The 14,019-nt window shown below is 40.3% G+C and overlaps 1 protein-coding gene across 2 annotated transcripts; it reads right to left on the bottom strand.

The window, feature by feature from the left end:
- Positions 1–593: 593 nt before the first annotated feature.
- On the bottom strand, positions 594–6,262 carry LOC306772283 (alcohol dehydrogenase 1-like; the record flags this gene model as incomplete). Of its 2 annotated transcripts, none has more annotated exons than XM_079261704.1 (9): positions 594–701; positions 797–935; positions 1,144–1,276; positions 1,353–1,613; positions 1,730–1,949; positions 2,071–2,158; positions 2,256–2,397; positions 2,932–3,033; positions 6,220–6,262. In XM_079261704.1, the coding sequence occupies 7 exons, from the start codon at positions 2,344–2,346 to the stop codon at positions 668–670; spliced, it is 966 nt and encodes a 321-aa protein (XP_079117830.1). In that variant the 3' UTR covers positions 594–667. The 2 variants fall into 2 exon arrangements, with proteins under 2 accessions (XP_079117830.1, XP_079117829.1); XM_079261703.1 differs by lacking the exon at positions 6,220–6,262 and adding an exon at positions 5,749–5,766.
- Between the last annotated feature and the right edge of the window lie 7,757 nt (positions 6,263–14,019).

Raw genomic sequence — 14,019 nt, 5'->3', positions numbered from 1 at the left:
ATGTTAATCTCTTTCCTGCCCTCTCCACTACAACCAGTCAGATAGCAGGGTTCTCCTGGAAGTTTTGTCTTTTGTTCAAGAGGGGTTTTCCTTCTCACTGTCACCTCATGCATGCTCAGGACAGGGGATTGGATTAAAATCAAGATTTGATGCAATCAGTTGGTTTCTTTTAGCTAGGCTATTTATGAATTGGTCTGAATATATGTGTCTCTAAAGTGCCCTGAGACAACACTGTTGTGAAGTAGAAGTATACAAATTAAGCTGAATTGAACTGACTAGACTAGAAGCTGAATGAAAAAGCTTTATTTGAACATATATCCATTTTATGACAATGAGCGATGTTTGTAGAATCTTCTGATGAAGTTTGTTCAAAGATTAGTCCAAACACAAGCAACTGTGTGAAATGTTAAACTGCAAGACAACACTCAGACGACCAAGCTCTAGAAGAAAGTGACCAACAATGCATTAAATTCAGTTGTCTGATTATCACTTGTAAAATCCCAAAAGCCACTCAATCTCTTCAAATCATTAATTTTGTTCCATAAATGCCTCCGCTTTGATCAATATATCACAGTCAAACATTTTGTGTAAATGATGGCTGGAACGGTGATGGTTGTACAAAACAGTTTGTACACAACATAAAAGTCTGCATGTTCAAGCTGTGGACTTATTGTGCAGGAAGACTCAGAACTGTCCGGATGCTGTGGAGCAGAAAGAAAAACAGGAGTTAGAAGATTTAGTCAAGTTTGCTTTCAGCTAATTGGTCATGAGCAGTAAAACAGGATGAAGAATTCACCATTTGCCATGCTTCATCAGCTCAATGGCGTCGTTGACTTGGTCCAAAGTCATGTTGTGAGTGATGAACTCATCCAGCTTCACTTTCTTGTTGAGATAGGCTTTAACCATCTCAGAAACACCATCCTTACCTTTAAACCCTGTGTCCCACATAAGAGAAAGAAAAACAGTAAAGAGACTGAATCCTTTTTGATGATTGATATGACACAGTCTGGCGCTAGACATGAGCAGTCAAGGCTGACTGATTCATGTCTGAGGAGCTTTTCATTTCTTTTAAGCAATGAATTAAAATAAGAAAATTTAAGCAGGAATCATATTAATACAAGGTTGTGCTCTTAGTTGTCTCACCTCCAAACCGAGAGCCCTTCCATGTACGTCCGGCAATGAGCTGAATGGGTCTGGCAGCAAAGTCGTGCAAATCCGTCCAGCCAACAATCACGCTGATACCCCAACCTTTCACACAAGACTCCAAGGCGCTGCGCTGGAGGGTAAAACAGCACAAAGTCGATCAGGATATATAGTCACCTTTCACATATTCAGATTTCCATTGTCCTCACCATGACTGCCACATTCCCAACACATTCCAGGGAGTAGTCCACTCCTCCGTTGGTCATCTCTGCCAGAACCTGGCTGACAGGTTTGTTGTAGTCCTTGGGGTTCACAAAGTCAGTCGCACCAAACACTTTGGCCTTTTCATACTTGTCTGGATTGATGTCAACGGCTATAATCTTCTTTGCTCCCGCAAACTTGCATCCCATGACTGCAGCCAAACCCACAGCTCCCAGACCAAACACGGCACACGTGGAGCCTGGTTCAACCTAAGACGAAGACGAGTGGTAGGACTTGAGGTTGAATGTATCGGGTGTTATAAACTGCAGTACCAGTTTAGATGTCAGGTCTCCAACAATATGCATTATACTTTTCATACACACACCTTGGCAGTATTGACAGCAGCTCCAAACCCTGTGCAGACCCCACAACCAAGGAGACAGACTTTGTCCAACGGAGCAGCAGGGTCGATTTTAGCCACAGCAATTTGGTTCATCACTGTGTACTGAGAAAAGGTACTGGTTCCCAGAAATTGGATAATTTTATTCCCCTTACAGGTGATCCTGGAGTCTGCTAGTGACATCGCATGATAATGTTCAGCAGCCCTAAGAAGAAAATGCTATGAGTTTTTAAAATGTTAATATGTGCTATCACATGGATTTGTATTGTAAAACACTTATGGGACGTATAAAGTTAGAAAAAGTAAAAGAAATAAGGTGGACTTACCATCCCTTCTCACAATGGTTGGTCTTCGGACTCTTACAGAAGCGACATTCCCCACACTGGGAGACGAACAAGGGGATAACTTTGTCTCCTGAATTTAATTAAAAAAAAAAAAAAAGCCAGTTTAAGGAAAATAAATTCCCTGGGTAAAATGGGACCATTTACGGACTGTACACTCAGATGCTGACCTGGCTGAAATTCAGTGACACCTGGGCCAACGCTTTCCACAATGCCAGCTCCCTCGTGGCCGAGAACTGCTGGGAAGCCATCTTTTTGCATACCCTCAAACAGGTGGTACAGATCTGTGTGGCACACTGCAGTAGCCACAATCTGCACAGCACACAAACACAACACTCATGCTTTTCGTTATATGACTCGTGTGTATATTAATAGCTCTATCAGCATTTGATGCCATTTTCTAAGCTAAAGTTAGTGTTCTCTGGGTTTGGGAATGGGATGCGTTATTGATCAACTGGATACCACACACACACACACACACACACACACACACACACACACACACACACACACACACACACACACACACACACACACACACACACACACAAATAATAGAAATAGCCTCTGTGCAATTCAGTTTTTTGTCATTTCAGACTTGGAAATTACTTTTTCTTTGTTTTTTAAAATCAGAACTTATGAGTCATACAGAGTCTGATTCAGACCGTGTTACGTTTTTTTTTAAAAAAACAATTTAAGATTAACATCATTCACTTTCACACTATTCATCTATGTCTGAAAAAAAAACTGCATTTCTAAATTTCTATTCAAAGATATGAGAATTATTCTCCAACCCCTTACTCACAGTTTGATTATTGTAACGTGTCTTAATATTGATAGCCTTACCTTGATGCGAATCTCATTGGCTTGTGGCGGGGCCACCTCAACCTCTTCAATCACCAGAGGCTTGTTGGGCTCCCAGGCAACTGCTGCCTTGCAATTGATGACCTAAAGCAGTCAAACCAGCATGGAAGGCATTCTAAATATTTCCTGAAATGTTCCAAGTATCCATTCAAGTGACTTGAGTAAATTTACGTGCATTTACAAAAACATGTTTCAAACAGTTTTATTGAGTTTTGGGTAAGGCAAGGCAAGTTTATTTTTATAGCATCATTAATGTAGAAGAAAATTTAAAGTGATTTCCATGAAACATTAAAATCACGACAGATGGTGTTAAAAAAAAAAAAAGGCATACAAGATAATACAAATAGCAAAATCACAGTACAATTATAAATTAGAATAATTAAGAGCAAGAGTAATTCAAAGTAAGTGTTCAGATTTCATGCATAGGTGCATGAGAAAAGAAATGTTTTTAACATGGATTTAAATGTTTCTACATCTGAATCAGCTGAGAGTTTAAATTCCACTAGCAGTTTGTTCCACTTGTTTGCAGCATAACAGCTTAATGCTGTTTGTCCATCTTTATTCTGGTCTTTGGTCTGGATTCTGGTGTGGACTGGTTGACCTGAGTCTTTGGATCGAAGAGCTCTGCTTGGTTTATATTCTCTGACCATATCACAGATGTATTCTGGTCCTAAACCATTCTGGGATTTGTGAACAATCAGCAGGGTTTTATAATCTATCCTGTGACTGACTGGAAGGTGGTGTCAGGATTTTAAAACTGGTGTGATGTTTTCACACCAGCAGCATCTGCATCTGAATTCTCTCTCATCCAGATGTTTACCTGCTCCAAACACTGGCACAGTAAGCCTATTGGACTGTGGTCATCTGATGACAAAGACACACAAAGCTGTGTGTCATCTGCATAACTTTAATAATTGATGTTAAAGTTCTGTATTATTTGACCCAAAGGGAGCAAAAACAAGTTGAACAGAAGAGGTCCAAGGACTGACCCCTGAGGTACTCCACAAGTCATGGCCACTCGCTTAGATTCAAAGCTGTCAATTGTAACAAAATAACTCAAGCCTTCCAAATAGGACCTGAACTAGTTAAGGACCACTCCAGAAAATCCAACCCAGTTTTTCAGCCTGTTCAACAGAACTCTGTGATTTACAATATCAAACGCAACACTGAGATTCAGCAGAACCAGGACCGATACTTGTCCAGAATCAGCATTCAACTTATCATTGAAGACTTTGACCAGAGCTGTTTCAGTGCTGTGATGAGGTCGAAAGCCTGACTGGAATTTATCAAGAGTCCCACTTTCATTTAAGATGTCATGAAGCTGATTAAACTCAACTTTCTCAATTATCTTGGACGTAAAAAAAAAAAAAAAAATGTTTGAGACAGGTCTATAGTTGGTAATTACAGAGCCATCTAGAGTTCTTTTCTTTAGGAGTGGCTTAATAGCAGCTATCTTTAGAGATCGGGAAAAATACATGATGCCAGTGAGCTGTTGACAATAAGCAGGTGATCACTTTCTACAGAGGTAAAAACTACTTTTAAGAATCGGGTGGTATGTCCAAAGAGTGTGTTGTTGATTTCAGATGCCAGACTATTTTGTAGAATGATTAATTCAATTATTTTAAACTGTGGCATAACAGAGATATTTCTAAGTTTTGGAATAGACTAGTTTTCTTGTTTGACTGTGTGGCATTAAAATTTTGTCTGTTTTCATTTTTGCACAAAAAAAGTTGGCAATTTCATTTAATTTCTCAGTGGAGGGGAAGTCTGGGCTGAACTGTTTCGGAGGATTTGTAAGTTTTTAATATCATAGCAAACAGTGTGGGAATTGCTGACATTCTTGTTAATCATCTGAGATAGATACCGCTCTCTGGCCCTGCACAGCTCATTGTTACAACCTCGCAGGCTTTGTTTGTACAGCTCATAATGGATCTGAAATTTTGTTTTCATCCACTTACGTTCAGCTTCTCTGCATTTTTATTTTCGGTTTACAACCATACTGGTATTTTGCTGTGGTGTCTTCTGTTTGCTTAAGGTGCTCTTGGTTCGTATCGGTGCAACAGCATCCATCACAATCAAGATTTTTTTACCGATTGAAATTATCCACGAGTCCATCAAATGACCCTGCAGTTCTCGTTAAAACCAGAGCTACATCATTCTGATGCTAAAGATGGAATCAAGTCAAAGTTCAACATCCTGAATTTCACACCTTTAAACAGTCTGAAACAATCTTGTCTTTGTTTCAGACCTGCTTATAGAAAAAAGGCCATCATTTTATTTTAAACAATTATTATATTCAGACATTATTATAAAATGTAGAGACACGACATTTAGAAGCAATATCAATGAAAATGCAGTGAACTGAATTGGATTTAGATTTGTTACCTACAGAGACTTATTGACTTCATTGTTTTTTTGTTTTGTTTTGTGCCTTACACTGCTTTTTGCTTGCAAATATCCACAGTTGTGCAAATATATCTCAATAGATTTAGATTGTCTGCCAAGTCAAAGCAGGACAAACACAAATGGGTTCCAGCAGAAATAACTCTAAGCTAAGGAGAATAAATTTGCATCTGCAAAAACAAAGCATCACATAAGCTGTCGTGTGTTATCAGATATTTTCTGAAGCTAATTGCACACGTTAAAATACCCGTACTTTAACATACTGCACACACTCCCGTGATACAAGTTAGAAGTAAACACTGAGGTTGTAACATAATTTACTAATTTAAAATGAACTTGTAATATTTACCAGCTTCACATTGGAGTACTGTTCTTTTAATTTTCAATAGTACTTACCTTACCAGCTGTGGACATATCTGGTGCAAAAAGAGCCAAATTAAACAAAGGAGCTGAGTAAAGAGAAAGCTGCTGGATGGTCAAACTAGCGAGAGGAGCAGCAAATCTGGGCTAAATACTGCTGGAAAAGTAATTGTGCAACCGTGCAAAGGGGCAGGGTCTATGCACATTTTTTTTAAAAAACAGTTTGATGCTTGTTATCTGACATGAATGACCAAATAAAACTACAAACATTTTACAAAATGAAGGAGTTTCTTCCAGTTTCTTATTTAACACTTGAACCTGAATCAGCTGTTTCCACTCAGTTAATCAACCCCACAGTACTGACGCCTCTAGTTTTCAACATTATTCTACTTTTTTACTGAATCATTTATGCCATAAAGTGAACAGGGGCTTCTTTGGAATCCTTAGGACTTTTAAAATAAATTCTGAACTTTATTCTTTTTATCTATTAGGATAAAGGATACTTACAATAATTTCCTCAGATGGTCAGAGCTGGGAGCCTTTTCCCATTCCCTAATAAAATAGGTCACAAAATTCATAAAGTATAACTTCTGCTGCTACTTGTGGAAATACACATGTAGTATTCTTTCTATTCATAGAACAATGGAAGTTGTAAATGTCATGTTTCTTTCAAATGTGCATGATTGATTTTTTTTTTTAAAAAAATGTCAAGAAATCATAAAACGGACATTTATTTTTCCATTAGGTTGAGAAGTTCTCAAAATTATTTCCTACAAATAAATACAATTTTAATATAAAATGACTTTAATCAAAAAAGACTGAAAACCTTTCTATTATTTAATGTCATCTACATATTTAGTGGGACACTTCATGTGAAACACACAACATATTTTTTGTCAATTGTCATGTTATTGGACTTTGCCTTGATGCACCACTGTCCTGCCACCAGTTATACATTGTATTCACCCTAATTACTTTACCTGGCTATGAAGGTCAGCTTTGTGTTTAGATTAGATGGCCAAGCACAAGAAGAATGTGACCAACAATGCATTAAATTCAATTGTGTGATTATCACTTATAAAATCCCCAAAGCCACGTGATCTCATGTAAAATGATTAACTTTGTTCCATAAATTCCTCAGCTTTTGCACAATATCGTACACTTGAACATTTTGTGTAAATGATTGCTGAAACGGTGATGGTTGTACAAAACAGTTTGTACACAACATAAAAGTCTGCATGTTCAAGCTGTGGTCTAATTGTGCAGGAACACTCAGAACTGTCCGGATGCTGTGGAGCAGAAAGAAAAACAGGAGTTAGAAGATTTAGTCATGTTTGCTTTCAGCTCATTGGTCATGAGCAGTTAAGCAGGATAAAATTTCACCATTTGCCATGTTTCATCAACTCAATGGCGTTGTTGACTTGGTCCAAAGTCATGCTGTGAGTGATGAACTCATCCAGCTTCACTTTCTTGTTGAGATTAACCATTGCAGGAACACCATCCTTACCTTTAAACCCTGGGTCCAACATAAGAGAAAGAAAAACAGAAAAGAGACTGAATCCTTTTTGATGATTGATATGACACAGTCTGGCGCTAGACATGAGCAGTCAAGGCTGACTGATTCATGTCTGAGGAGCTTTTTCATTTCTTTCAAACAATGAATTAAAATAAGAACATGGTTAACCCCAGAAGTGTTTTTGTGTTGTTTAATTCTTACTGCTGGGAAGTTGTATAAGGTCGGAATGGGGTTTTGGGTGGGCGGCGGCAGGTGGGAAGCTGCAGAAAAGTGTGTAGGACTACAATTCTGCCTCCTGGTCCCAACCCTGAGTTGTCAATTTAGCTGACTAATAAAAGAGTCCATATTGCTAGATAAGAGAGCGGCTCCATCCAACGTGGGATGGATGCCATCTCTCCTAATAAGACCAGGCTTTCCCCAAAAAGCGCTCCAATTATCTATAAAACCCACGTTGTTATCGGGACACCACCTAGACAACCAGCGGTTGAAGGATAACATGCGGCTAAACATGTCATCGCTGATTAAATTTGGCAAGGGACCAGAGAAAACTACGGAGTCCGACATGCTCTTGGCAAAGTTACACACCGAAGCAACATTAATTTTAGTGACCTCCGATTGGCGTAACCGGGTGTCGTTACCGCCGACGTGAATTACAATCTTACGGTATTTACGTTTAGCCTTAGCCAGCAGTTTCAAATACGATTCGACGTCGCCCGCTCTGGCCCCAGGAATGCATTTGACTATGGTCCCCGGTGTCTCTAGAGCCACGTTTCTGACTATGGAACTACCTATAATCAGGGTTTCTGCCTCAGCGGGTGTGTCGCCGAGCGGGGAAAATCTGTTAGAAACGTGAACAGGTCGGTGGTGGCCAGTGGGTTTTGGTTTGGGGCTACGCTTCCGCCTGACCGTCGTCCAGCCCGCCTCGGCTCCCGGCTGCGCGGGAACTGCTGAGGGACGGCTCGGGATGGCTGCCCTGGCTGGTAGCTCCGCACAGGCTAATGGGGGCTTGCTGACTAACTGCTTCCCTAACTGAGTGCAGAGCTGGGCTTCTAACTCACAGAGCCTCGCCTCCAAAGCTGCCAAGCTGCTACACTTAATACACCTACCGTTATCACTAAAGAAGGCGGAGGAGTAGCTAAACATCAGACACACCGAGCAAGAAAAGGCAGGGGACCGGGGTGTGGGAAGAGAGCTAGCAGCCATGCTAAAACCGAGTGCTTGAGCTGTTTAAGTCAGTAAACAGAAAGCCAAAGATCCCAAAAATAAATGCAATATATAGAACAGTGGTTTGGGAAGATATTGTGCGCTAAAGTGAGTGGTTGGTTAACAATAGATAGAAGTTAGAAAGAAGTTAAAGGAGCCAACGGCTCGTAGCAATCTGCAGTGACACACGCTAGGGAAACAGGAAATGACACAATACGTTACCGCAACGTCAGCGCGTCCAGACCTCTTCTGACCAATCAGGGTGAGTGAGGCTTTCACCCTCCAGGTCTTCTCCAGTTCTTCCTTAAGGACTTGGTACTTCTTCAGTTTCTCATGCTCCTTTTTCCTGATATTTCCATCCTTGGGGATGGAAACATCGATCACTACGGCTTTCTTCTGCTACTTATCCATGATCACTATGTCTGGGTGATTGGCAACCACCATTTTATCTGTCTGGACCTGGAAGTCCCAGAGGATCTTAGCCCTCTCATTCCCCACCACCTAGGGGGGAGTTTCCCCACTGTGACTTAGGGGTCTCCAGTCCATATTCTGCACAGATGTTCCTGTACACTATGCCAGCTACTTGGTCATGGTGCTCCATGTATTCTTTGCCTGCCAGAATCTTGCACCCTGCTGTGAGGTGCTGGATTGTTTCAAGGGCTCCTTTTCATAGTCTGCACCTGGGATCCTACCTGGTATGGAAGATCTAGGCCTCTATCGCTCAGGGCCTGCTCCTGTGCTGCCATGATTAGTGCCTCTGTGCTGTCCTTCAGTCCAGCCCTCTTCAGTCATTGATAGACTTGTTTATATCAGCCACTTTGATGATCTGCCGGTGGTACATCCCATGCAGGGGCTTTTCCTCTCATGATGTTTCTTCCATCTCGTGTTCCTCCAGACTCCAGGATCTTGTTCTTGCCATTGAGCTGACTTCTCAGTACTTGCCTCACTCGTTGCAGGTATTTAGCTGTGACGGCTTTCCTTGTGGCTTCTTCATGGTTGTCATTCACCTGTGGTATGCCCAGGTACTTGTACCTTTTCTCCACATCTGTTATCCTGCCTTCCGGGTTGCAATGGATCACCTTGCACAGGTTTGTCTGTCTGGTTTTGCAGTTTGGCCAACTGTTCTGTCAACCAGCAGCTGGTGTTTAGCTCCTCTGGTTCCTTGCCAATGCCTTTCTGTGTCTCCGCCATGTATTGATCCATGTGTCCACTTACCTTAGATGCTATGATGCCTGACAGGAGCTTCCACGTTGTGGAGAGGCATGTTTTTGGCTGGTAGTCTGATGGGACTGATCCCTTGTGGGGGGTCTTTTCAGTATCAGGACTGTTCGTCCCTTGGTCAGCCATTCAGGGTGAGTCCCATCTCTCAGGAGTGGGTTCATTTGTGCTGCCAGGCATTCATGGAGTGAAGTATGCCTCTTTAGCAAGTAGGCATGGATCAATTATACATACATATATGTATGTATATATATATATATATATATATATATATATATATATATATATATATATATATATATATATATATATATATATATATATATATATATATATATATATATATATATGTGTGTGTGTGTGTGTGTGTAAGAGAAATAGCCTCCATCCATGCAATTCAGTTTTTTGTAATTTCAAAGCCTTGAATAAAGCACATCTTTTCTTTTAAAATCCGATGCTGTGAGTCATACAGGATTTCCTTCAGACTCAGTTATCTTTTCGTGGATACAGTTTAGGATAAACATCATCCACTCAAATACATTTCCTCTATGCTAGAATAAACTGTATTTCTAAATTTCTATTGAAAGATATAAGATTAATTCTACAACCTCTCACTCACAACTTGAGTGTTGTAATGTGTCTAATATTGATCGTCTCACCTTGATACGAATCTCATTGGCTTGAGGCGGGGCCACCTCAACCTCTTCAATCACCAGAGGCTTGTTGGGCTCCCAGGCAACTGCTGCCTTGCATTTGATGACCTACAGCAGTGAAACCAGCATTATAAATATTTCCTGAAATGTTACAAGCATCTGTTTAAGTGACTTGAGTAAATTTACATGCATTTACAAAAATATGTTTCAAACAGTTTATTGAGCTTTGGGCACAGTGCTTTGCTAAAAATTGAGTCAAGTCAAAATTCAACATCACACCTTTCAACAGTTTGACACAATCTGTGTCTGTTTCAGACCTGCTTATGGTAAAAGAAAAAAAAAAAGAAAAAAAAAAAGGCTATCATCATATTTCGAGTAACTTTAACAAAAACACTACAATAAAAAAAAAACAAAACGCTAACACTGTACCATGATAACAAAATTTACTCATTTAAAATGAACCTGTAATACTTACAGCTTTGCATTTGAGTATTTTTTATTTTATTGTGTACTTACCTTACCAGCTGTGGACATATCTGGTGCAAAAAGAGCCAAATTAAATAAAACAAAAGAGCTGAGTAACGAGAAAGCTACAGGATGGTAGAACTTGCAGAAGGAGGAAGAGAAGGAGGAAATCTGGGCTTAAAGTTTAAATACTGCTGGAAAAGTAATTGTGCAACTGTGCAAGTGGGCAGGGTCTTTACAAATTTGTTTTTTTGTTTTTTTGTTTTTTTTAAACAGATTGATACTGGTCATCTGACATGAATAACCAAATAAAACTTCAAAAATTTTACAAAATGAAAGAAAATGTTCCAGTTTCTTATTTTACACTTGAATCTGAATCAGCTGTTTCCACTCAGTTAATCAACCCCACAGTACTGACACCTTTTAGATTTCAGCATTTATCTCTGTGCCTGGCACTCGGGCATTTCAGTGCTCAGTTTCAGTGAAAATGTTTTTTATTTATCCTCACGCTACTCTCTGTCACATTGTAACTGCCCTTTTGTCTGAATGGGAGGTCATTTACTTTTAGAAAATTCATTTATCTTTATTTGTTTTTTTTATTTGATAGGGGCAGTGCATATTAATGAACATCTATGGCAACTGATGTAAACACATCAAATTAAAATTAACAAGCTTAGTGAGTTTAGCCATGTAATTTTGTCTCCATTATTGAGAGACTTACGGATGGAAATAACAAAAACCGCCACAGATGAAAACTATAAATCTTGCATGTACATTCTTATTTTTCATGCTAAAAAATGCTCTTGACAAAATGTTATGGTTTATGTCAGGGGTAAGGAATTCTGGTTCTGGAGGACTGCAGTCCTGCAGGTTTTAGATGTGTCCCTGCTCTAACAATCCTGATTCAAGTCAAATGGAGTTTTGCATCGTGATTCATTCATTTGAGTCAGATGTGTTGTAGTAGAAACATACTGTGATCCAAACAAGCAAACTCTCTTTTCCACCAGTTCAAGGTCTGCTGGCATTTCTTAACGATTTGTGAAAATGGCTTCAAAATGCAGCTGAAATTCACACAATCCTTTATGGAAGTTCGGAGGTGGGAGGGCTGTACTGTTGTCTTGCATTACCAACCTAAATTATTATAGAATTTGACTGACTTACATTAGCTTTATGCCAACTTTAGGGCTAAGGAAACTAGCTAACCTACATGACATGTTAGCTATGCTAATCCAACACTTCTTGATCATAGTTTTGGTTTGAGTTTAGAACATCATCATCCACATTTTGCACTAGTTCACAGAATATATTTTTCAACAATATATCTGACTCCAAAATAACAAGAGGAAATCCCTTTTAGTTCATGGCTGTTTGGAGAAGGTGGAGAGGCCAACTTCGCTTCATCCTATCTGCTTCTCCTTATTAGTTTTAATGTATTGAAGCAGTTACATGCAGGAAAAGTACGATATCTGTCGTGTGAGTACTGATTCAGCTTCAACAAAATTATACCTGATATCTCATGAAGCTACTGAGCAAACACACTGAACCTAACCTGAGAGCTCAGTCTAACACACTCCAGTCTGAACTACTTGATGGGTAATTTTGGTCGTGCAATCCCAGATATATCCTCATCAAGAAACGTCTCTGCAGCCCAAATGTTGGACTGCGGACTGTGGGGTTACAGCCCGCAGTTGGAGATTATTTACCAAATGAATTTACCTCTGCCAGTGTGATTACTGTTTACGTTTCCCCTCTAGCTGATACCGAGGGCGCTGCTGAAGTCATCACCACCACTGTCTCCCGTCTGCAGATGCAGCAGCCAAATGCGTTCATGGTGATCACAGGGGATTTTAAATGTGTCAACACAGAACACTGGATGACTTCACTCAATGTGGACTGCTCCCCTCGGGGCAATGAAACTTCAGACCTATTGTATGCAAATGCCTCTTCATACAGTGAACTCACTGGATCAGACTGGTCTTCAACCCATGACTTTGTGACAATCTGGCCTCAGTAGTTACTGTCCAGTTGCCCTCACATCCCATGTGATGAAGGTGCTGGAGAGGCTGGTGTTGGCCCACCTGAAGCCATATCTCTTGACCCTCTGCAGTATTCCTGTATCTGCTGCAGGGAGCTCACTCACACCTAGATGATGGTGGAGGCACTGTAAGAGTCGCATTCTTTGATTTCTCCGGTGGCATCAACACCATCCAGCCTTCATTACTATGTGAGAAGCTGCGGCAGATGGGTGTCGGTAAGTCCTCAGTCTCCGGAATTGCTGATTATCTGACAGACAGGCAGGGTTTGTCCAGCTGGGCAGTGTCCTGTCTGATGTGGGAAGGAGTGACATTGGAGCCCCACAGGGCACCGTGCTCTCCCCATTCCTGTTCACCTTCAACACAGAGGTCAACCGTAAAAATCCTGTCTTGGTCACGCATCATCTCCATTCACCTCAGTGTCATTATCTGCCTGTTTATGTGCAAAGCTCTAAATGAATGCCCAACAACCTTGTCAAATATGGGTTAAAATTCAGTCGTAACTAACATACCACTTTGGCAGGTGATGAATTACTGATTCCTCTGAGGCAAACAAGAGGGAGAGCTAAATGTCAAGCTGTTCAGCTGTGCTACAGGCAGGTGGTGGCAGTAAGGAGAATAGCCACCGCAATATTTTCAAGTGTGACAATGTTCAGACTTGGCTTTTATGTGTTTAGTTGCTCATTTAAAGGTTTGATTCAAATGATGTCCAACAGCAGCTTTATTAGTTTTGCAACAAAAGAGAATAAGCACAGACCAATGCTAAATGAGAGACAGGTGGAACCATAACAGCTGGACCTCCTAAGGGACCCCCCCACCCCTTAAAAGAGCCAGACTTTCCAACACCATAATGAATGCAACAAATCACCATTTCCATTTAACACTTTCATGATGTTGTGTGCTTACTTGAGCATGTGTGGTGTCATTTATAAGCTGCCTGATAAAATGTAGATCAATGAACAGATAAATTTAAATTATATTGATCCTTGCTTGAAAGGAGAATTTTAAATGTTCAACAAGAAAAAAAAAATCATTTAAACTTTAAAGGGGTGCTATTACGGTATTTCAAGTTTTCTGAGCTTTCTACAGTGTTAGAGTTGAAACCTCATCAGACATGTGAACGGCACTGTTTTTTATCACCTAAACGCATGTTTGAGTTTGAGTTCCAGCACGCTCTCCGTTCGGTTTCCATGGCAACGAACAACGCGTCGTTTTAGAG

This window comes from Telmatherina bonti, assembly GCF_933228915.1.
Source record: "Telmatherina bonti genome assembly, chromosome: 22".
Taxonomy (NCBI): Eukaryota; Metazoa; Chordata; class Actinopteri; order Atheriniformes; family Telmatherinidae; genus Telmatherina; species Telmatherina bonti.
Note: the sequence above shows the minus strand (reverse complement) of the source record. Positions and strands in the feature narration are given on the sequence as shown.